Source organism: Mustelus asterias, chromosome 1 (assembly GCF_964213995.1).
Source record: "Mustelus asterias chromosome 1, sMusAst1.hap1.1, whole genome shotgun sequence".
Lineage (NCBI taxonomy): Eukaryota > Metazoa > Chordata > Chondrichthyes > Carcharhiniformes > Triakidae > Mustelus > Mustelus asterias.
The window spans coordinates 48,506,199-48,531,395 of NC_135801.1; the positions used below are offsets into that span (position 1 = coordinate 48,506,199).

At 42.2% G+C, this 25,197-nt stretch overlaps 1 protein-coding gene across 1 annotated transcript in view; it reads right to left on the reverse strand.

Annotated features, from left to right (window-relative positions):
- The window catches only part of naf1 (nuclear assembly factor 1 homolog (S. cerevisiae)), a 235,343-nt gene that overhangs the window by 181,657 nt on the left and 28,489 nt on the right, over positions 1–25,197 (reverse strand). The window contains exon 3 of the mRNA XM_078212093.1: positions 15,224–15,356. Within this exon, the coding sequence (XP_078068219.1) occupies positions 15,224–15,356 (133 nt within the window). The remainder of the gene's footprint in view (positions 1–15,223; positions 15,357–25,197) is intronic.

A 25,197-nucleotide genomic window follows, 5' to 3' on the forward strand; every position in this document is an offset into this window, starting at 1 on the left:
TGGTAGATCCTGCAAATTTCAAATGATCCAGGTGATATTACCTGGTATGGATTTGATTTGTCACATATATTGAGATACAGTGAAAAGTATTGTTTCTTGCGCGCCATACAGACAAAACATACTGCTCATGGAGTACATAAGGGAGAAGGAAAGGAGAGGGTGCAGAATATAGTGTTAAAGTCATAGCTAGGGTGTAGAGAAAGATCAGCTTAATAGTACGTAGTGCACCTACCCAAGAATTGACATTGCAGACTCCATGTTTAAGTTAAACCATCAGTTTTACAAATTTGTTTGTTGTTCAAAATGCAGTTAGAGTTCCAAGATTTTGGCCCAGCAACAGTGAAGGAAAGGCAATACAGTTCCAAATCAGGAAGGTGTGCAAATTGGAGGGGAACCCCCACCTGCGGTCCTATGATTCTGTTGTCCTTGTCCCTTTAGGTGGAAAATCTTCAAAGGTGATGTCAAAAGGTGCATTAGTAAGTTGCCGCAGTGCATCTTGTTGATACTTGTGCTTTGTACCAATCGTGGAGGAATAGCATATTTCCACCATGGACGTTTGCCAATCAAGCCAGTTGCTTTGTATTGGATGATACTGGAATTCCACTCATCCAGGCCTGTGGCTATGATTGGCAACATCAACTATAAACAGTTTCTTCAATGCTAGACATGACTCCAACCAATGGAGAGATTTCCCTCTTATTTTCATTGCGTATTGCTGAAAGAGACATGCTATTTCAGCTTTTCATCTTGCACTCATTCTCCAACACAGTGCTGCCCTCAAGCATGTTTGTATATCTCACAAATAAGCAATGTAGTATACCAATTTAAGTGCCAGTGTGGTGCCAAATATACAGACTGTACAGCCTAAAAGATTGGCAGATCGGACCAAACAGTAGGGTTCTTTGGCTGTTCACAACAGGCAAAGTACTGACTGTAACTAACTAGCCCATGCTTACAAAACTCAAATCACAGTCCAACATTAGATGTGGTCCTGTGATTGGACAACATCTGGTAAACAATCCTGACTGAGCTAAGAATTGCACTGAAAACGAATTTAAGATAATCCATCAAGTTTGCAGTGTGGCTCACTTATGCCACATATATTCACAAACAGGGCCCTGTGCTTTGCACACGGAACACTGCTGAAGTGTTCCCCGACTGGAAGGGAACACTCCAGAATCAATGAACTAACGGATGAATGAACACCACTCGACAACCACCAGGCAGGTGTTCTCTTCCAGTCGGGGAACACTTCAGCAGTCACGGGCATTCAGCCTCTGATCTTCGGATAGACGTTCTCCAAGGCGGCCTCCACTACACATGACAACGCAGAATCGCTGAGCATAAACTGATAGCCAAGTTCCGCACACATGAGGACAGCCTCAACCGGGATCTTGGGTTCATGTCACACTATCTGCAACCCCCACGACTTGCCAGGGCTTGCAAAATCTCACTAACTGTCCTGGCTGGAGACAATACACATCTCCTTAACCTGTGCTTAACCCTCACTCCACTCACATTGTCTGTACCTTTAAGACTTGATTACCTGTAAAGACTCGCATTCCAACCATTATCTGGTAAATTGAGTTTGTGTCTTTATATGCCTTGTTTGTGAACACAAGTCCTCATTCACCTGATGAAGGAGCTTGAGACTCCGAAAGCTAGTGCTGCCAAATAAACCTGTTGGACTTTAACCTGGTGTTAAGAGACTTCTTACTGTGCTTACCCCAGTCCAACGCCGGCATCTCTACATTATGGCTACCATTGGTACTGAGTATATCCAGTCCTCAACTTCACAATATTCGAATTAGGACATACTGCACTTACGACGTTTACAAATTGACACCCCATTTCAATTTTACAACCTCAGTCTCGACTTTACGATGCCACGCCATTCACATATGTCCACACTGAAGTTCTGCTGCATCCATCTGTATGACTGGGCAGGTTGAACCGTTTTCATTAGGTTGGCGAAGAGAGTTTCATTTTTTTTGACACAACCTTCACAATTTTCATACATTTATATACATGTTGCATTTACTACACTCATACTTGGAGAAATTCAAGATTAAATAGGCAACCAACAGTGAGTGATCATTTAATTATAATCCCTGCCCTCACCCAGGAAAATGTGCATCAACAGCCACCTCAGCAATTTGACAGGGCAAGAGGCTGAGAGCATTTAACACCACCAGACACCCCACGAGTGATTTTTAGCCTTGGTTCTGGAAAAATACCCCAGTTATACCATTGTTCCTATGGGAAAATCGATTCTGATTTGCAACGTTTCAGTTTACAACATGTTTTTCAGGAACTAACTGTGTCGCAAGTCCAAGGACTGTCCATACTTTGCAGCTGTCTTCAACAAACAAATAAAAAGATTCTGCCAATGTCACATTAAACATGAGGATGGAATAGAAAAGTTGGATAGGATAGAAATAAACAGGTGACAGTTTTCAATGTTGAAAATTGGAGTCCAGATGGTACAGACTCTAGGTTAGAGGAAAGAAAGTGAAAATTATATTTGGCCACAATCTCGCAATCTTCTTCAGCAAGGCGTTCGATAAGGTCCCCCATGCAAGACTTCTTGAGAAAGTGAGAGGGCATGGGATCCAAGGGGCTGTTGCCTTGTGGATCCAGAACTGGCTTGCCTGCAGAAGGCAGAGAGTGGCTGTGGAGGGGTCTTTCTCTGCATGGAGGTCAGTGACCAGTGGAGTGCCCCAGGGATCTGTTCTGGGACCCTTGCTGTTTGTCATTTTCATAAATGACCTGGATGAGGAAGTGGAGGGATGGGTTGGTAAGTTTGCTGACGACACCAAGGTAGGTGGTGTTGTGGATAGTTTGGAGGGATGTCAGAAGTTGCAGCGAGACATAGATAGAATGCAAGACTGGGCGGAGAAGTGGCAGATGGACTTCAACCCGGATAAGTGTGTAGTGATCCATTTTGGCAGATCCAATGGGATGAAGCAGCAGTATAATATGAAGGGTACCATTCTTAGCAGTGTAGAGGATCAGAAGGACCTTGAGGTCCGGGTCCATAGGACTCTTAAATCGGCCTCGCAGGTGGAGGATGCGGTCAAGAAGGCGTACGGCGTACTAGCCTTCATTAATCGAGGGATTGAGTTTAGGAGTCGGGAGATAATGCTGCAGCTTTATAGGACCCTGGTTAGACCCCACTTGGAGTACTGCGCGCAGTTCTGGTCACCTCATTACAGGAAAGATGTTGAGGCCATTGAAAGGGTGCAGAGGAGATTTACAAGGATGTTGCCTGGATTGGGGGGCATGCCTTATGAGGATAGGTTGAGGGAGCTTGGTCTCTTCTCCCTGGAGAGACGAAGGATGAGAGGTGACCTGATAGAGGTTTACAAGATGTTGAGAGGTCTGGATAGGGTAGACTCTCAGAGGCTATTTCCAAGGGCTGAAATGGTTGCTACGAGAGGACACAGGTTTAAGGTGCTGGGGGGTAGGTACAGAGGAGATGTCAGGGGTAAGTTTTTCACTCAGAGGGTGGTGGGTGAGTGGAATCGGCTGACGTCGGTGGTGGTGGAGGCAAACTCGTTGGGGTCTTTTAAGAGACTTCTGGATGAGTACATGGGATTTAATGGGATTGAGGGCTATAGATAGGCCTAGAGGTAGGGATATGATCGGTGCAACTTGTGGGCCGAAGGGCCTGTTTGTGCTGTGGCTTTCTATGTTTCTATGTTCTATGAAAATGGGAGCAATTCCAGAGGATTGGAGAACTGAAAAGTCAGTGGTGGCGAAAATTTTAGAAACAATAATCCAGGACAAAAAAAAATCAATTGGCATATTATAAAGATAGATCTGGTCCTCGGGTTGAGGTTCTAAACTGGAAAAAGGCCAAATTTGAAGAAATGAGAAAGGATCTAAAATGCGTGGATTGGGACAGGCTGTTCTCTGGCAAGGATGCGATTGGTAAGTGAGAGGCCTTCAAAGGAGAAATTTTGAGAGTGCAGAGTTTGTATGTTCCTGTCAGGATTAAAGGCAAAGTGAATAAGAATAAGGAACCTTGGTTCTCGAGGGATATTGGAATTCTGATAAAGAAGGAGAGATGTATGACATGTATAGGCAACAGGGAGCAAATAAGATGCTTGAGGAGTATAAAAAGCGCAAGAAACTACTTAAAGAAAGAAATCAGGAGGGCTAAAGGAGACATGAGGTTGCTTTGGCAGACAAGGTGAAGGATAATCCTAAGAGCTTCTACAGCTATATTAAGAGCAAAAGGATAGTAAGGGATAAAATCGGTCCTCCTGAAGATCAGAGTGGTCGGCTATGTATGGAATCAAAAGAAATGGGGAAGATATTAAATAGGTTTTTTGCATCCATATTTACTAAGGAAACTGGCATGAAGTCTATGGAAAAAAGGCAAACAAGTAGGGAGGTCATGGAACCTATACAGATTAAAGGAGAGGAGGTGCTTGCTGTCTTGAGGCAAATCAGAGTAGATAAATCCCCAGGACCGGACAGGGTATTCCCTCGGACCTTGAAGGAGACTAGTGTTGAAATTGCAGGGGCCGATATATTTAAAATGTCGGTATCCACGGGTGAGGTGCCGGATGATTGGAGGATAGCTCATATTGCTCTGTTGTTTAAAAAAGGCTCAAAAAGTAATGTGGAAATTATAGGCCGGTAAGTTTTATGCCAGTAGTATGTAAATTATTGGAAGGAGTACTAAGAGATAGGATCTACAAATATTTGGATAGACAGGGACTTATTAGGGAGAGTCAACATGGCTTTGTGCGTGGTAGGTAATGTTTAACCAATCTATTAAAGTTTTCCGAGGAGGTTACCAGGAAAGTGGATGTTGTCTACATGGACTTCAGTCAGGCCTTTGACAAGGTCCCGCATGGGAGGTTAGTTAGGAAGGTTCAGTCGCTAGGTATACATGGAGAGATAGTAAATTGGATTAGACATTGGCTCAATGGAAGAAGCCAGAGAGTGGCAGTGGAGGATTGCTTCTCTGAGTGGAGGCCTGTGACTAGTGGTGTGCCACAGGGATCAGTGCTGGGTCCATTGTTGTTTGTCATCTATATCAATGATCTGGATGATAATGTGGTAAATTGGATCAGCAAATTTGCTGATGATACAAAGATTGGAGGTGTAGTGGACAGTGAGGAAGGTTTTCAAAGCTTGCAGAGGGATTTGGACCAGCTAGAAAAATGGGCTGAAAAATGGCAGATGGAGCTTAATGCAAACAAGTGTGAGGTATTGCACTTTGGAAGGACAAACCAAGGTAGAACATACAAGGTAAATGGTAGGACACTGAAGAGTGCAGTAGAACAGAGGGATCTGGGAATACAGATACATAATTCCCTAAAAGTGGAGTCACAGGTAGATAGGGTCGTAATGAGTGCTTTTGATACATAGGCCTTTATAAATCAAAGTATTGAGTATAAGAGTTGGAATGTTATGGTGAGGTTGTATAAGATATTGATGAGGCCGAATTTAGAGTAGTGTGCGCGGTTTTGGTCACCTAATTACAGGAAGGATATCAATACGGTTGAAAGAGTGCAGAGAACGTTTACAAGGATGTTGCCGGGACTTGAGAAGCTGAGTTACAGAGAAAGGTTGAATAGGTTAGGACTTTATTCCCTGGAGCGTAGAAGAATGAGGGGAGATTTGATAGAGGTGTATAAAATTATGATGGGTATAGATAGAGTGAATGCAAGCAGGTTTTTTCCACTGAGGCTAGGGGAGAAAAAAAAACTAGAGGACATGGGTTAAAGGTGAAGGGGGAAAAGTTTAAAGGGAATATTAGGGGGGGCTTCTTCACACAAAGTGGTGGGAGTGTGGAATGAGCTGCCAGATGAAGTGGTGAATGCGGGCTCACTTTTAACATTTAAGAAAAACTTGAACAGGTACATGGATGAGAGGGGTGTGGAGGGATATGGTCCAGGTGCAGGTCAGTGGGACTCGGCAGAAAAATGGTTCGGCACAGCCAAGAAGGGCCAAAAGGCCTGTTTCTGTGCTGTAATGTTCTATGGTACTTTCAAAACTAGGCATTAAAATGTTCAAGGCAAATGATATTTGAATAATTTGATTGATGTTGTGTATATGTACTGACAAAATGTGCCCAGTTGAAATAGCACATAATGGACTAGCGAGCAAATTGAAACTAATAGGATTAAAGATAACAGCTGATAATCGGCTGAGGGATAGGAAGCCAAGCAGTGCGAGGACTGGTGGTTTTTTCAAACTGGAAGGAAATATACAGTAGTATCACACAGGGATCAGTATTAGGACCACTGCCCTTTTTGATATTGATTAATAGAACAAAGAACAGTACAGCACAGGAAACAGGCCCTTCGGCCCTCCAAGCCTGTGCCGCTCCTTGGTCCAACTAGACCAATCGTTTGTATCCCTCCATTCCCAGGCTGCTCATGTGACTATCCAGGTAAGTCTTAAAACGATGTCAGCGTGCCTGCCTCCACCACCACCACCCTACTTGGCAGCGCATTCCAGGCCCCCACCATCCTCTGTGTAAAAAACATCCCTCTAATATCTGAGTTATACTTCGCCCCTCTCACCTTGAGCCCGTGACCCCTCGTGAACGTCACTTCTGATCTGGGAAAAAGCTTCCCACCGTTCACCCTATCTATCCCCTTCATAATCTTGTACACCTCTATTAGATCCCCCCTCATTCTCCGTCTTTCCAGGGAGAACAACCCCAGTTTACCCAATCTCTCCTCATAGCTAAGACCCTCCATACCAGGCAACATCCTGGTAAACCTTCTCTACACTCTCTCTAAAGCCTCCACGTCCTTCTGGTAGTGCGGCGACCAGAACTGGACGCAGTACTCCAAATGTGGCCTAACCAGCGTTCTATACAGCTGCATCATCAGACTCCAGCTTTTATACTCTATACCCCGTCCTATAAAGGCAAGCATACCATATGCCTTCTCCAATAACCTGGACTTTGGCAAAATTTCAAAGTTGCAGATGACAATCTTCCAAAATGTAGCGAAGAGTGACGAGGACAGTAACAGATTTCAAGAGAATATAAACAAACTTGGCGAAATAGCAGATGAAAATTAGGAGTAGAGGCACTGTTAGGTAAATAGTACAGTTTTATAATGGGTGCAACAACAATAGAGATCAGAGAATGTGCATACACACAAGCCTTTCAAAGTATTAGCTCAATTTGAGCAGGCAGTTAAAAAACAGCATATGGGCTGAAAAAGCAGCAAGTTATAAAACAAATGGTTATGCCCCAGCTGCAGTATTGTGGCCAGCTTTCGACACCAGGCTTTAGAAAGAGCTTTTGAGAGGGTGCAGTGTAAAACTACTGAAACTGGGGTCATTCTCCATACAGCATCGGAGCTCTCGAAATGGCATGCATGGTTTGGAAAAAGTAACCAAAGAGAAACGGTTTCCAGTGATACAAGCGTTAGCAACCAAAGGGCACGGATTTAAGATAAGTGATAAAAGAACTATGCCTACATGTGACATCATACAGCAAACATCTTGGCATGATCATGTAATAAATGATTAAAATAAAATGTTTGATGTTAAGAATAAATAGATATTCATAACAATGCCAAGTTTGATGTTTACACTGTAATGACATATCAAATTCTTCTTCCCTTTGTGTCAAGAAAGAATCTAAACTTTTATAGTTGGCAAATGAAGTCAATAAATGGAGTAGCCTCTATTTTAACATATGCTCACAGAATTTTAGATACAATACCATTTACATCACTCCAATATCACATGCCATGTAATACTTCTTGCATTTCACAGAAACAATTACACAACAGGGAGAAAACAGCACCATGAGGAAATAAGCACCTCAGTCTATACCCTCCTGCTGAAACCAAAATGGCTATACTGGTCTGGATTATTTCCCCACAACCCACCAGCCTTGGTTTAAGATGCAGGTGTGGTCAGAAGCAAGCTTCACACTGCCATGAGAAGTGACACCAGACATCAAGGTGACCCAGGCTCAAAAACTTGCATTTTCTCTTTCTGCTCCAAAATACAACACAAGGCATTTTTCTGCACAGCCTCAAACTTACTTTTTTTTAAATTCTTAAAATTCTGCCTGCATCTTCCCTCATGAAATGGAATTTCTAAAAAAATAATTGAGTACTGTAATAAATCACAAAGCCTTGCATTAATTAATTTATTTTGTCTTCTCATGGTTGCAACAATTCAATTGCACATGCTTGCCAAGGCTCAAGCCTCAAACACTGGCTACATAGGAATGTATCAAAGTTTTTTTTTGTAAAGTCACGACAGAGCTTCGGAACTGTGACCAGCCAGACAACAATTCATGGCCATGATCACACATTTTGCCTCAAACACAAAGGATGAGCTTTTTTTAAAAAATCCTTACTATCCTCATTCCCAAACTCGGAAGAGGTTGGGTCCTTGGACCTTTGCGGATAGCGAAGAGGATTGTCGGGCAATACAGCAGGATATAGATAGGCTGGAAAATTGGGCGGAGAGGTGGAATATGGAGTTTAATCCGGATAAATGCGAAGTGATGCATTTTGGAAGAAATAATGTAGGGAGGAGTTATACAATAAATGGCAGAGTCATCAGGAGTATAGAAGCACAGAGGGACCTAGGTGTGCAAGTCCACAAATCCTTGAAGGTGGCAACACAGGTGGAGAAGGTGGTGAAGAAGGCATATGGTATGCTTGCCTTTATAGGACGGGGTATAGAGTATAAAAGCTGGAGTCTGATGATGCAGCTGTATAGAACGCTGGTTAGGCCACATTTGGAGTACTGCGTCCAGTTCTGGTCGCCGCACTACCAGAAGGACGTGGAGGCTTTAGAAAGAGTGTAGAGAAGGTTTACCAGGATGTTGCCTGGTATGGAGGGTCTTAGCTATGAGGAGAGATTGGGTAAACTGGGGTTGTTCTCCCCGGAAAGACGGAGAATGAGGGGAGATCTAACAGAGGTGTACAAGATTATGAAGGGGATAGATAGGGTGAACAATGGGAAGCTTTTTCCAAGATCAGAAGTGACGTTCACGAGGGGTCACGGGCTCAAGGTGAGAGGGACGAAGTATAACTCAGATATTAGAGGGATGTTTTTTTACAGAGGGTGGTGGGGGCCTGGAATGCGCTGCCAAGTAGGGTGGTGGAGGCAGGCACGCTGACATCGTTTAAGACTTACCTGGATAGTCACATGAGCAGCCTGGGAATGGAGGGATACAAACGATTGGTCTAGTTGGACCAAGGAGCGGCACAGGCTTGGAGGGCCGAAGGGCCTGTTTCCTGTGCTGTACTGTTCTTTGTTCTTTCAATGTTGGTCTCCAGGCCTGATCCAAGTTCAAAATGTGTAGTTGATCAAGTTACTACCCGAAATCGTCAAAAATTCCAAAATTTACAGCCAAACTTGTTTGACTGATGTGCCAGACATGAGTGAAGCTAGCCTCTCATATAAATCGCAACCAATAAAACCAAGTTCCTTCTTCATTCCAAAAATAATGAAGTTATCGCAAAATAGAAAAACCTCTATGAAATTAGGTTTATAAACAATTACAATTGCTGTACTTGTGTTCTAAATTTAAGGCTTATAAAATATTCACTTGTTTTCATAAAATCTATTCAATGTTTCCCTCATGTTTTTTTACTGCATAAGAATGAGATGCAAATATGTATCTGCCAATGCAGATATAACAATTTGACTGAGCATTTCAACAAACAACAAAGTTAAACACCTCTTTAAAAATGCTTTATAAAAAGACAAAAATATCATTGAAAGCAAGGTCAGTAAGAGAGAAATGAATAAAATATCTATTGCGGTAATAAGACCATAAGAAATAGGAACAGGAATAGACCATTCAGCCTCTCAAGCCTGCTCTACCATTCAATAAAATCATGGCCAATTCCTCACTTCCACTTTCTTGCCTTCGTTCCGTAGCCCTCGAGTCCCTTACTGATCAAAAATCTATCTCAGCCTTAAAAATACACGGGGACTCTACCCCAACATCTCTCTGTGGCAACGAAAATTACTACAAATGCATCCATTATCTCTGTAGCTACTTCTTTTAGGCTCCTCAGATGCAAGCCATCAGTGCCAGAGGACTTCTCTGTTTTGAGCCCCATTTGTTTGTCTAATACCACTTCTCTAGTGATGGTACTTAATTTCTCCCCATATGCTTGAGTATTAATGGGATGTACAAAGTATCTTCCACCTTAAAGATTCTTGCAAAATATCTCTTAACACATCTGCTGTTCTCTGGTTCCCTATAACAATGTTTGTAAAATGTGTTCAGGAGAATTTTCTACATCAGTATATAGAGGTGCCAACGAGAGAGGATGCGATATTGGATCTCCTATTGGGAAATGAGTTAGGGCAGTAGATGGATGCGAGTGTGAGGGAACACTTTGGATCCAGTGATCATAATGCCATTAGTTTCAACCTGATCATGGATAAGGATAGATCTGGTCCTCGGGTTGAAGTTCTGAACTGGAAAAAGGCCAGATTTGATGAAATGAGAAGGGATCTGGGAAGTGTGGATTGGCGCAGGCTGTTCTCTGGTAAGGATGTAAATGGAAAGTGGGAGGCCTTCAAAGGAGAAATTTTGAGAGTGCAGAGTTTGTATGTTCTTGTCAGGATTAAAGGTAAAGTAAATAGGAATAAGGAACCTTGGTTCTAGAGGGAGATTGTAACACTGATTAAGAGGAAGAGAGAGTTGTATGAAATGTACAGGCAGCAAGGACAGATCAGATGCTCGAGGAGTATAAAAAGTGCAAGAAGCTACTTAAGAGGGAAATGAGGAGGGCTAAAAGAAGACATGAGGTTGCTTTGGCAGACAGAGTGAAGGAAAATCCAAAGAGCTTCTATAGGTATGTTAGGAGCAAAAGGATAGTGAGGGATAAAATTGGTCCTCTTGAAGACCAGAGTGGTAGACTGCGTATGGAACCAAAAGAGATGGGGGAGATACTAAATGGTTTTTTTGCATCCATATTTACTGAGGAAACGGGCATGGAGTCTATGGAAATAGGGCAAACAGGGAGGGAGGTCATGGAACCTTTACAGATTAAAGGGGAGGTGCTCGCTGTCTTGAGGCAAATCAGAGTGGATAAATCCCCAGGACCGGACAGGATATTCCCACGGACCTTGAGGGAAGCTAGTGTTGAACTTGCAGGGGCCCTGGCAGATATATTTAAAATGTCAGTATTCACGGGGGAGGTGCCGGATGATTGGAGGGTGGCTCATGTTGTTCCATTGTTTAGAAAAGGTTCCAAAAGAAATCCGGGAAATTATAGCCAGTAAGTTTGACGTCGGTGGTGGGCAAGTTATTGGAAGGTGTGATAAGGGATAGGATCTACAAATATTTGGATAGACAGGGACTTATTAGGGAGAGTCAACATGGCTTTGTGCGTGGTAGGTCATGTTTGACCAATCTATTAGAGTTTTTCAAGGAGGTTACCAGGAAAGTGGATGAAGGGAAGGCGGTGGATGTTGTCTACTTGGATTTCAGCAAAGCCTTTGACAAGGTCCCTCATGGGAGGTTAGTTAGGAAGGTTCAGTCGCTGGGTATACTTGGGGAGGTAGTAAACTGGATTAGACATAGGCTCAATGGAAGAAGCCAGAGAGTGGTTGTGGAGGATTGCTTCTCTGAGTGGAGGCCTGTGACTAGTGGTGTGCCGCAGGGATCGGTGTTGGGTCCATTGTTGTTTGTCATCTATATCAATGATCTGGATGATAATGTGGTCAATTGGAACAGCAAGTTTGCTGATGATACAAAGATTGGAGGTGTAGTGGACAGTGAGGAAGGTTTTCAAAGCTTGCAGAGGGATTTGGACCAACTAGAAAAATGGGCTGAAAAATGGCAAATGGAATTTAACGCAGACAAGTGTGAGATATTGCACTTAGGAAGGACAAACCAAGAAGAACGTACAGGGTAAATGGTAGGACTCTGAAGAGTGCAGTTGAACAGAGGGATCTGGGAATACAGGTACAGAGTTGCCTAAAAGTGACGTCACAGGTGGATAGGGTCATAAAGAGTGCCTTTGGTATATTGGCCTTTATAAATCGGAGTATCGAGTATAAAAGTTGGAGTGTTATGGTAAGGTTATATAAGGCCGAATTTAGAGTATTGTGTACAGTTTTGGTCACCTAGTTACAGGAAGGATGGAAATAAGGTTGAAAGAGATTGCAGAGAAGGTTCACAAGGATGTTGCTGGGACTTGAGAAGCTGAGTTACAGAGAGAGATTGAATAGGTTGGGACTTTATTCCCTGGAGCATAGAAGAATGAGGGGAGATTTGATAGAGGTGTATAAGATTTTGATGGGTATAGATAGAGTGAATGCAAGCAGGCTTTTTCCACTGAGGCTAGGGGAGAAAAAAACCAGAGGGCATGGGTTAAAGGCGAAAGGTGAAAAGTTTAAAGGGAATATTCGGGGCGGGGGGGGGGGGGGCCTTCTTCACGCAGAGAGTGGTGGGAGTGTGGAATGAGCTGCCGGATAAAGTGGTAAAAACTTCGACGGGTTCATGGATGAGAGGGGTGTGGAGGGATATGGTCCAAGTGCAGGTCAATGGGACTAAGCAAAAAATGGTTCGGCACAGACAAGAATGGCCAAAAGGCCTGTTTCTGAGCTGTAATTTTCTATGGTTCTGTGGTTCTAATCCCTCAGATTAATTTTCCCAGGGGCCTATGTTCAGACATATCAGACAATGAGACAATCAGACAAATTAGACAAGAAGTACTGGGACAACAAAAAGGAATAACACAAGTAACAGACAATCTAAATGAATAGAGATGGCGATACACATATACAATGAAGTACATGCTAAGACAGTCATATATACTTCGAGACATGCAGAATAAGACCAATAGAGTCACAAATAATAGTACAACAGAATCAACACAGTGATGTATGGACTGCTAAATACATGGAGTGAGTAAGGCAGACAGTGAAACATTAGCAAAAGACATGCAGAGGTGAAGAAAGTGGCAGACAAATGAAACATATGTCCGTAGGCAAAGTGAGGAATATACATACATAGTTCTGGCTCCACCAATGTGCGCTTCTAACAAAAGCTGTTTTATGTGGGGAACAGAAGTGGATCAAATGAGCAGGAAGCAACAAATGTGAAGCAATTCTGAGGAATGGACGTTTCTCTTCTTTCCATGTTCCCATTCCGAGCAAGCTTCATGACAGCCACTTATGCCAGTACAGAGCTAGAAGATAACTCGTCAATGGATGGCAAAAGTTCACGAAGCCCACTGCAACCAACACATGCAAGCTTTCTTCATAACTAAGTTGAGAAAATACTCTCATAAAAAAATGTTTCATTTGTTAAGAATGAAAATCTAATGAAGTTAAATGCATTGTTTTCCAAATGGAAAAAAAAAATCACACTGCTGCCAGGTCACTTTCCATAGTAAAGAAATTGCGATATGAGAAAAAAACCAAGCTCCATCTCGTTCAGCTTCTATTCTCCTGGGAGTCACATGATACCATCTTACTGCAGTTGTTGATTCACCACAGCAATCAACTTCTACCATCAAGTCTGCAGCAGACTCTGGCACAAATGTGAGGAAAAACCATGGTAAAATATGTGGGAAACAATAGAACCAAATTCAATTACTCCCAATCTTGGCAAGTCTTTAACTTAATTAGCAAACATTTTCGGTCGGCTTTCACAATTCAAGTGGTGTTTTTATGGCATTAGGTTCTTTTTAGATTATAACGGTTGGGGAAATCGTACACTGCATCATACTTGAATTTTCTGCACTGTCCTGCCAGAACCCTCAATCCATGAATACAGTCATATTGCTTTAGGTCCAAGGCTTTAGAATTCACAAATTTCAAAGTACCATCTTTTTCAATTTAATAGAAAGTGCTGGAAAAACTCAGCAGGTCTGGCAGCATCTGTGGAGAGAGCAGAGTTAACGGATTGAGTGCAATACGACTACTCATCAGAAGTCTGGTTTCAATACATTAACTCGGTTTCTCTTTCCACAGATGTTGCCAGACCTGCTGAGTTAATCCAGTATTTTCTGTTTTTATTTCAGATCCCCAGCGTTCACAATAGTTTGCTTTTATTGAAAATCCCTCTAAAATTGGCAAAATAAATGATCATTTTTAATATCTCTGACAATACAGGCTTTTGGTTTCAACTTTTTTTCCACTAAAGCCATCCATGTGGGAGGATACTACTTTGTGGTGAAGGTACTTCACCTAGATCTCCTAATCTGTTTGCAGAAAAGATATGAAAACTTTGCACCCATTTGGAATTCACCATCAGCGAATGAGGATCTCAAAGCACAGAACCTCCCTTATTTGTCGAATACGAGAGCTGGAAACACACTTAAGCAGATCATAAAAATGGTACAAATGGAAACATCAACCTAATAAATCTACTAATATAACAACATCTCAGTCATGCCATGTCATCCTACAAGTTAAAATTTTCAATGAATGGTTAATTTCGGATCAGATCAAAGAAGAATCATAGATATTCAAAGAGGCTAGTTTTGCATTGAAGAAAAACAATTGGCCGGTGCACTTTTGATATTGCATCATTTCATTTACTGGAACATTTCTAAACCATGTTCAAACACATCAGAAGTGAAAGTACAATCGCCACTCAGTTTTGTCTGCTTGACACCACCTCTCATCGCATTTTGCAACCTGATAAATTACTACTTGGTAATGGAAGGATAACTTGATTTCAAATCTCAGATCAGCAGCATTGATCACAAATAAGGAAAGTGAACTAAAGCACGTGAAGTGCTTGCAATAATTTAATTCCTTAATTTACACAGATTTGGACAGAAGTATTGGGATTGCGCAAGTAAAACCTAGTTAGCCCAGAATCTCAGTCTGGATACTCGTCGAAGGCAAGCTTCTTCTGCAAACGAAAATGTGAATACATATGTCAACACAGGGTTATTTTGTACATTGACATATGTTACAGCCTGCCTTCCTAAACAAGCAACAGTGAGAACATATGTGACAAACAATTTGCACCTCTAGTATGGAGCATTACTGTGATACTCATATCAGCAGAAAAGCAAGTTTGACTTAATCAGACACATTGACTGTTAATCAAGAACACAGGCCAAGATCGTTCACCATGTACAAAGTAAAAACTCAAATCAACTATTCAGAGACTCCCAACTCCCATTGTTGTAATCCTTTAGAATCTCAGGCAACAAAATATTAATGAGCGATTTCAAAACATTTTTTTCCTGATCACCACTGATTCTGAAAGATCAATGAAACCTGTACCTACCGCCAACAAGAGTTCATCTGCTGTTTTCAATGGTTGGGGCTTTCTCTTATCTCCTAATTCCTGGTCATCATCCCCATCTGACATTACAACCACTGATAGTGCAGAAGATGAAGACGATGTGGAATCTGAATCACTGTGAATCAAAACGTACGTTAATCACATTTTAAAAAATTTAAAAATACACATCTAACACATCAAAGCAAGTACTAAAGTTTTTCTATTCTGTTTGGTTTTGTTATAAAATACAATAAAATTGAACCAGCATAATTAATATAGCAATCAGATGAAGTAGTGCATTGGTTCTGTGTTTAGTGGTGAATATAATGCAAGTCATTGAAAGGAATCAAACTTGACTATAATCTGGCATTATAAGGAAGAATATCGGGGGGGGGGGGGGGGGGGGGGGGGAGAGAAAAAGGAAGAGGAGAGAGAGAGATTGGGCTTTAAAATAAATATAAAGTTGGGTTTCCTAGCACAATAAAACTAAGTTACATTACTGGACAAGCAGTCTATCCTCGTGATGCCTGTGTCAAATAGAACTGAAAACTGTACAGTTCAAAACGACAATGTATATACTTGCAGTCAAAGACAGTGTGACAAGTTAGATTTGTTCTCAGGTACAGGAATGCTGGCCGCTTGGGCAGTAAGCCTTTCAATATAAAACAGCAACCTCACCCTCCTTGAGGTGCAGCCTTTTAAAAAAACTTTGAGAGAAATTGACCCTCACTGCGATAATCCACAAACAAGCCAAAAGATATAATTTCAGGGCTGCATCCGGTTAATTATAAACCGATGCAACTTCTTTTAATTTTAAAACACAACACTTATGCATAACCCTGAAAAAAAAATCAAATGCATTACAATAATATTGAGCACGATGCAACAGGTTTAACAATTAAACTTTATGTCAAAACATGTTTTTGCATGTGCGCATGCATCTGTGTGTTTGGTGCATGTGTGTGAAAGAGTCATGGGAGGCTATTTACAGAATTGGAGCAGCAGAGGTTCTGAACACAATCTTTCAATCTTCCATGGAAATGGGATCGGTACCAGAGGACTGGAAACAAATGCTGCTCAGAAAAGCAGCTGGAAGCTGGCATACTGATGGTGATACCGTGACCAAAACAGGGCCCTTGCAAAGTAGCCAGCTTTTGCAGGATCAAAAACTCTAACTGTGGAAGTCAATCAACCAGCAGAAAATCCGAGCTGGAAAGAGAACTGAAATCTCTCTACAAATTACAGAACATCTGACTTGAAGAATCAACTATTTGCCACAAATGTCAGCGACTGGAATCAACCTGTATTGGCCACAACGCTCATCATCTATTCCTCGCAACTCAAGGGCTGTTCGGTATAACCTTTTATTCATATTTACTTACTATTGGACTCAATTCTTTGCAATGTTAATGTAAGCCTATTTGTGACACTGCTAAATAAACTTCAAACATTTCTTATTTTTTAATCTGTATGAATATAAATGTGTTTGACCATTTTTCCTTACTTTTTTGTAGTTAATAAACTTACTCTTACTTAACTCAAGAAAGCCTGGTTAAACTGACTCCGTTTTAAACATAACTATTGGGTCTATTGGAAAACTTATACAAGGGGAAGGGAACCTTGTTAAATTAACCTTTGTCTTTATCAGCAAAGGGCGGGTTGAATGAAGACACGGAACCAGTCGTCCCTCCTCACCGGGGTTGTACAATTTGAAGGTATCCCAGCCGGACCATGACAAAACAAGAGATCTGGCCCAGATTAACAACTTTTGGGGAACCACACCTAGGGCTGGCCATTTCAACAGAAAGCCAGCAATCATGGTGGAAATTTCTTTATTAGACTGGAAGGAAGCACTCCCACCCACTCACACCCAAAATGCGTTGGTGATATAAATGAACATATAGTGATGTACGAATTAGCAATTGCTCACAAACAAAAACAATTATACAGAGGATATTAATGGATTTTAGGAAAATGAAGCGAGCTGGTGAAATCAAATAGCAATTTAATACTAATTCTGAAGTTATGCATTTCGGAAGATGAAAAACAGGCAATACAAATTAAAAGGCACAATCTTAAAAGGGATCACTGCCAAATCCATAGTAAAAAGGAGGTATTCAAGATACTGGATGGGCTAAAATTGAATAGAGCAGATTTTTTCATGTTATTCATTCATGGGATGCACATGTTACTTGAGCAGGTGGTGGTTAGCTGCCTTCTGGAAACGATTGCAGACCACATGGTGCAAGTAAACTTATAGTGCTGTTAGAGAATTCCAGAGACAGTAATGGAATAGCAATGTAGCTCCATGTCAGCGTGAAGAGTGACTTGGGAGGGGATTGCAGATGGTGGTGTTCCCACTTGTTGTTCCAGGTGGTTAAGGTTGTGGGTTTGGAAAGTGCTATTGGTGAGGTGCCACTAATGAGATATACTGTAGCCACTGTTCATTGGTGCTTTGAGTGTTTAAGACGGTGGATGGGGTGCCAAATCAGCAGGCTGCTTTGTTCTGGATGTTGTAAAGCTCGAGTGTTATTGAGGCAAGTGGATCAGCTAATGTCATATAAAAAGGAGGTGGAGCCCATTAGCAATCAAAAAGGGGATTGCTGAATGGAGACAGAGGGCATCTCTGAGGTACTAAATGAGGACTTTACATCTTTCTTTGACTTTGGCAGCCTCTTATTCCTTGGCGGAGTGCAAAAGGAGGTCATTGAGGCATTGCATGGATTGACAGGAGGTAATAGTAATGCCGTCATTATTAAACGTGAAGCCACCAGAACTGGATGGGATGCATCCAGAGATACAGAGGGAAGATAGTGGGCATAATGTTCCAATCCTCCTTGGATATAGGGGTCATAGCAGAGGATTAGAGAATTGCAAACATTACACCCTTAAAAAGGGATTCAAGGATAAACCCAGCAACTCCAGGCCAGCCTTAGTGGTGGAAAATATTTTAGAAGCATAATCCAGAATACAATTGATAACTTGGATTGGTGCAGATTAATTAAGGTAAACTGGCACAATTTGTAAAAAAAAAACTTTTAAGCAGCTTGATGGGAATTTTTTTGTTGAAGTAACAAGTTGGCAAGGTACAAACACCATCCCTCAGCTAGCGAATCAATACTCTCCAATGTTGATTCCCACTTTCAAATAGCCATGATGTGGAGATGCTGGTTTTGGACTGGGGTGGACACAGTAAGAAATCTCACAACACCAGGTTCAAGTCCAACAGGTTTATTTGGAATCACGAGCTTTCGGAGCGCTGCTCCTTCATCAGGTGAGTGGAAAGGTAGGTTCACAAACATGGCATACACAGGCGAAGACACAACTGCACGATAAATACAGATTGGAATGTGAAGAATGGTTGGAATGCGAGTCTTTATAGGTAATCAAGTCTTTACAGGTACAAACAATGTGAGTGGAAGGAGGGATAATCATAGGTTAAAGAGGTGCGAATTGTCTCAAACAAGGACAGTTAGTAGGAATTTGCAAGCCCTGGCCAAATGGTGGGGGTTACATATAGTGTGACATGAACCCAAGATCCCAGTTGAGGCCATCTTCATGCGTGTGGAACTTGGCTATCAGTTTTGCTTGGCGACCCGATGAAGGAGATTCCAAATAAACATGTTGGGCTTTAACCTGGTGTTGAGAGACTTCTTACTTTCAAATAGCACTGAGGGTAGCAACAGCACAGATTAATTTTGGGTGGGGGAACTTGAATGTCCATTACAAAGAGTGGCTAGGTAGTACCACTAGTGACTGAGCTGGGAGAGGCCAGAACATGGCTGCCAGAAATATGGCAGATGATCAGAATCCAAATTGATAAAATAACCAAGTCGACCTAATCTACCTGTCAGAGATGTATTTCCATGTAATGGTATTGCTGGAGTGACCACTACAATCCTTGTGGAGACAAATTCCAGTCTTCATTCAAAGAACACCACCCATTGTGTTGGGCGAACAAAGAACGAAGAACAGTACAGCACAGGAACAGGCCCCTTGGCCCACCAAGCCTGCGCCAATCATGTTGTCCGATCGAGACCAACCATTTATATCCCTCTATTCCCCGTCTGTTCATCCAGTCAAGTCTTAAATGTGACTAACGTATCTGCCTCAATCACCTCACTTGGCAGTGCATTCCAGGCCCCCACCACCCTCTGTGTAAGAAACGTACCGCACAGATCTCCACTGAACCTTCCCCCCCTTACCTTGAACTTGTGCCCCCTTGTAATTGTCATTTCCACCCTGGGAAAAAGCTTCCAACTGTTCACCCTATTTATACCCCTCATCATTTTATAAACTTCTGTCAGGTTCCACCCTTCCACCGCTACCCTCTGTCTTCTATGGCCAAGCAGTTCTGAATCCATCTAGCTAGTTCACCCCTGATCCCGTGAGATTTAATCTTTTGCACCAGCCTGCCATGAGGGACCTTGTCAAATGCCTTACTAAAGTCCATGTAGACAGCATCCACAGCCCTTCCCTCGTCAATAATTTTTGTCACCTCCTCAAAAAATTCAATTAAATTAGTGAGACATGACCTCCCTCATATAAAACCATGCTGTCTGTCGCTAACAAGACTATTCACTTCCAAATGTGTTTAAATCCTATCTCTAAGAATCTTCTCCAACAATTTCACGATCACTGATGTCAAGCTCACTGGCCTACAACTACCTGGGTTATCCTTGCTAGTCTTCTTGAATAACAGGACTACATTGGCTATCCTCCAATCCTCTGGGACCTCACCAAGCTAAACATAACAGAAGAACATAAGAAATAGGAACAGGAGTAGGCCATCTAGCCCCTCGAGCCTGCCCCGCCATTCAATAAGATCATGGCTGATCTGAAGTGGATCAGTTCCATTTACCCGCCTGATCCCTATAACCCCTAATTCCCTTACCGATCAGGAATCCATCTATCCGTGATTTAAACATATTCAACGAGGTAAACTCCACCACTTCAGTGGGCAGAGAATTCCAGAGATTCACCACCCTCTGAGAGAAGAAGTTCCTCCTCAACTCTGTCCTAAACTGACCTCCCCTTTAAGTGACTAACTAACATTGGTTCAAATAGTAGTAGAGAAGAGCATACAAGGAGCAACGCGAAGAGTAAATGAAAATATGATGCCAACTGAGTGAAGTTTCAACACAGAATTACATGCATTCTGAACAGTCAGGGCAGCAGGCTATAGACTGAACCAAATGATCCCACAACCAATAGATCCGATCAAGGTTCAGCACTCTTGCCAATTTTATTAATGAATAGCAGTAAACATTTAAGCAAGGAAAAAAGAAATCAATGAACAGCCTCATCCTCGGTGATTTGGAGCTTGAGCAACAATTCGCATCAATGCAATGTATCTACGAGGCTAAGTGTTTTGTGGATAGCACAGGCAAGGGACAGCCCATCTTATTGTGTGGCACCACCATTGTGCTAAATAGAATAGACTCAGAATAGGTCTAGCAGCTCAAAACTGACATTTATGAAGTGCTGAGATATCATCCAGAGTTGTATATATCACCACAATCTGAAACATCCTGACAAGCCATAACTCCCACACTATAGCTTCAAACCAGGAGGTTAATTCTGGTTCAATGAGTTCAGGAGAACATTTCAGGATTAGCACTAGGCATACCTAAAAATGTGTCTACCTGGTGAAGCTAAAATGCAGGACTAGACGTATACTAAACAACAAAAGCAGCAGACGTATACCAAAGTGCAATAGACAGAGCAAAGCAATCCAAGAACCAGCATACAGATGAAAGCTCTGCAGTCTTAATAGAACATAGAACAATACAGCGCAGTACAGGCCCTTCGGCCCTCGATGTTGCGCCGACCTGTGGAACCAACCTAAAGCCCATCTAACCGACACTATTCCAATATTATACATATGTTTATCCAATGATCCTTTAAATGCCCTTAATGTTGACGAGTCCACTACTGTTGCAGGCAGGGCATTCCAAGCCCTTACTACTCTGAGTAAAGAACCTACCTCTGACATCTGTCCTATATCTATCACCCCTCAATTTAAAGCTATGTCCCCTCATGCTAGCCATCACCATCCGAGGAAAAAGGCTCTCACTGTCCACCCTATCTAATCCTCTGATCATCTTATATGCCTCTATTAAGTCACCTCTTAACCTTCTTCTCTCCAACGAAAACAGCCTCAAGTCACTCAGCCTTTCCTCATAAGACCTTCCCACCATACCAGGCAACATCCTGGTAAATCTCCTCTGCACCCTTTCCAATGCTTCCACATCCTTCCTATAATGCTGCGACCAGAACTGTACGCAATACTCCAAGTGCGGCCGCACCAGAGTTTTGTACAACTGCAACATGACCTCATGGCTCCAAAACTCAATCCCTCTACCAATAAAAGCTAACACACTGTACGCCTTCTTAACAACCCTATCATCCTGGGTGCCAACTTTCAGGGATCTATGCACATGGACACGGAGATCTCTCTGTTCATCCACACTACCAAGTATCTTACCATTAGCCCAGTACTCCGTATTCTTGTTACTCCTTCCAAAGTGAATCACCTCATACTTTTCCGCATTAAACTCAATTTACCACCTCTCAGCCCAGCTCTTGCAGCTTATCTATGTCCCTCTGTAACCTGCAACATCCTTCCGCACTGTCCACAACTCCACCGACTTTAGTGTCATCCGCAAATTTACTAACCCAGCCTTCTACGCCCTCATCCAGGTCATTTATAAAAATGACAAAACAGCAGTGGACCCAAAACAGATCCTTGCGGTACACCACTAGTAACTGAACTCCAGGATGAACATTTCCCATCAACCACCACCCTCTGTCTTCTTACAGCTAGCTAATTCCTGATCCAAACCGCAAAATCACCCTCAATCCCATGCCTCCATATTTTCTGCAATAACCTACTGGGGGAACCCTTTCAAACACTTTACTGAAATCCATATACACCACATCAACTGCTTTACCCTCATCCACCTCTTTGGTCACCTTCTCAAAGAACTCAATAAGGTTTGTGAGGCACGACCTACCTTTCACAAAACCGTATTGACTATCCCTAATCAAATTGCTCCTTTCTAGATGATTATAAATCCTATCTCTTATAATCCTTTCCAAAACTTTGCCCACAACAGAAGTAAGGCTCACTGGTCTATAATTACCAGGGTTGTCCCTACTCCCCTTCTTGAACAAGGGGACAACATTTGCTATCCTCCAGTCTTCTGGCACTATTCCTGTAGACAATGACGACATAAAGATCAAAGCCAAAGGCTCTGCAATCTCCTCCCTAGCTTCCCAGAGAATCCTAGGATAAATCCCATCCGGCTCAGGGGACTTATCTATTTTCACACTTTCCAGAATTGCTAACACCTCCTCCTTATGAACCTCAATCCCGTCGAGTCTAATAGCCTGTATCTCAGTATTCTCTTCGACAACATTGTCTTTTTCCTGTGTGAATACTGACGAAAAATATTCATTTAGCGCCTCTCCTATCTCTTCAGACGCCACGCATAACTTCCCACTACTGTCCTTAACTGGCCCTAATCTTACCCTCGTCATTCTTTTATCCCTGACATACCTATAGAAAGCTTTAGGGTTTTCCTTGATCCTACCTGCCAAAGACTTCTCAAGTTCCCTCCTGGTTCTTCTTAGCTCTTTCAGGTCCTTCCTGGCTAACTTGTAACTCTCAAGCGCCTTAACTGAGCCTTCACGTCTCATCTTTACATAAGTCTCCTTCTTTCTCTTCACAAGAGATTCAACTTCTTTAGTAAACCACGGTCCCCTCGCTCGACCACTTCCTCCCTGCCTGACAGGTACATACTTATCAAGGACACGCAGTAGCTGTTCCTTCAACAAGCTCCACATTTCAATTGTGCCCTTCCCCTGCAGATTTCTTCCTCATCCTATGCATCCCAAATCTCGCCTAATCGCATCATAATTTCCTTTCCCCCAGCTATAACACTTGCCCTGCGGTATATACCTATCCCTTTCCATCGCTAAAGTAAACGTAACCGAATTGTGGTCACTATCACCAAAGTGCTCACCTACCTCCAAACCTAACACCTGGCCTGGTTCATTACCCAGTACCAAATCCAATGTGGCCTCGTCTCTTGTTGGCCTATCTACATACTGTGTCAGGAAACCCTCCTGCACACATTGGACAAAAGCCGACCCATCTAAAGTGCTGGAACTATAGCGTTTCCAGTCAATATTTGTAAAGTTAAAGTCCCCCATGACAACTACCCTGTTACTTTCACTCCTATCCAGAATCATCTTTACAATCTTTTCCTCCACATCTCTGGAACTTTTCGGAGACCTATAGAAAACTCCCAACAGGGTGACCTCCCCATTCCTGTTTCTAACCTCAGCCCATACTACCTCAGTAGATGAGTCCTCATCAAATGTCCTTTCTGCCACCGTAATACTGTCATTGACTAACAATGCCACACTTGCCCCCTTTTTTCCCACCTTCCCTGATTTTACTGAAACATCTAACATCTTGTCATCTCGTCATGAATGGTGACGGAAAATTGAGGAAATTCACAAATATCTCCATCCTCAACTTTGCAAATGCTCAGATCCATGCACAGTTTTGGTTGCCTCATTTAAGGAAGGATGTAATTGTGGTGGAAGTAACTCAGAGGAGGTTTACTCGACATTGTTTGCAGCAAACTACCCAGCCTTCAGGAAAACAGCGACCACGACACCACACAACCTTGCCACAGCGACCTCTGCCGGATCATTGACACGGATGCCATCATCTCACGTGAGAACACCATCCACCAGGTACACGGTACATACTCTTGCGCAGTACTGCGCTGTAATGTTCCATGTTCTAATTTATTCAGTCTGACATCCCAGGTTCCAATTCAGTGAATATTGGCTATACTGCCTCCAATGCAAGTATTCATTACAAATCAATCCCCATCATTTAGATTAGAACAAAACCAAATCTTAAGTGAGAAATGCCAGTGAGCCAGGGCAAGGCATTTGAAGAAATCAATAAATGGGAGGGGAACAACTAATTGCTTAAGGGTCATTAGTATAATCGCAAATTACAAACTGAAGCACAGAAAATGAAGTATTGTCACAATAAATGTGCAGGTTATACAGTATTTCTACACTTGTTAACATCTTGAAATAAGTCACAAACACAGAATGTGCAACATTTTTCCATCTGTTCAGTGCACTTAGAGTGAACTAGACGCATCACTCCCCACCCTCTAGCAGATTCTGCTCAAAAGATTTATCTGCCAAATGGAATTGAAAGAACTTGGCTTTCCTTTGCATCAAATTGAAATTATCAGCTTTTGAGATGTTTCATTTCCTTGCAAGAAACAGGCGCACCATCGTACCGTCCTTTCCTTAGAGAAAGTCAAAGCCGCTGCCATCAACTACTCAGTTATACCCTCGCTTCGAATATACACATCATTCTGGAAAACTCAGTTACAGCCTCAGTGTTTCTGGAAAATTAACACACAAGAGCACTTAACTACTGTAAATTGCACAAGTTTCACAACAGCTGAGCAATCAGAAAAATTAAGTTTACAAAATCAGATTAATCTTTAGTTTAACTAGAATTTTGCCGGGTCAAAGATCAGATGTGTGGATTTCAAAGGATTAGTTCATGAACCTGAACTTCAATAAGATAAAATGTTTTAAAGCAATTGCCAAATGTAGCAATTCAAAATATGTTTCCGAAAACTTGTTTGCTTAAAATAATATCCCTAATGGAGCAGGGGATTTTCATTACATGCCCCTATCATCAGCACGGAAATCGGCGTCTCAACTGAGGAAGCAGCATATAATAAAAAAGTCAAATGGGACATCAGCATTGATTGCAATGGGACTGGAGTATAAAAGTAGCAAAATGTTGTTGCAAATGAATAGGGTGTTGGTGAGACCACACCTGGAGTGTTTTGGCCTCCTTATTTGAGGAAGGATGTTGAGGCATTGGAGGCAGTTCAGATGGATTTCGGGGATGAAAGGATTGA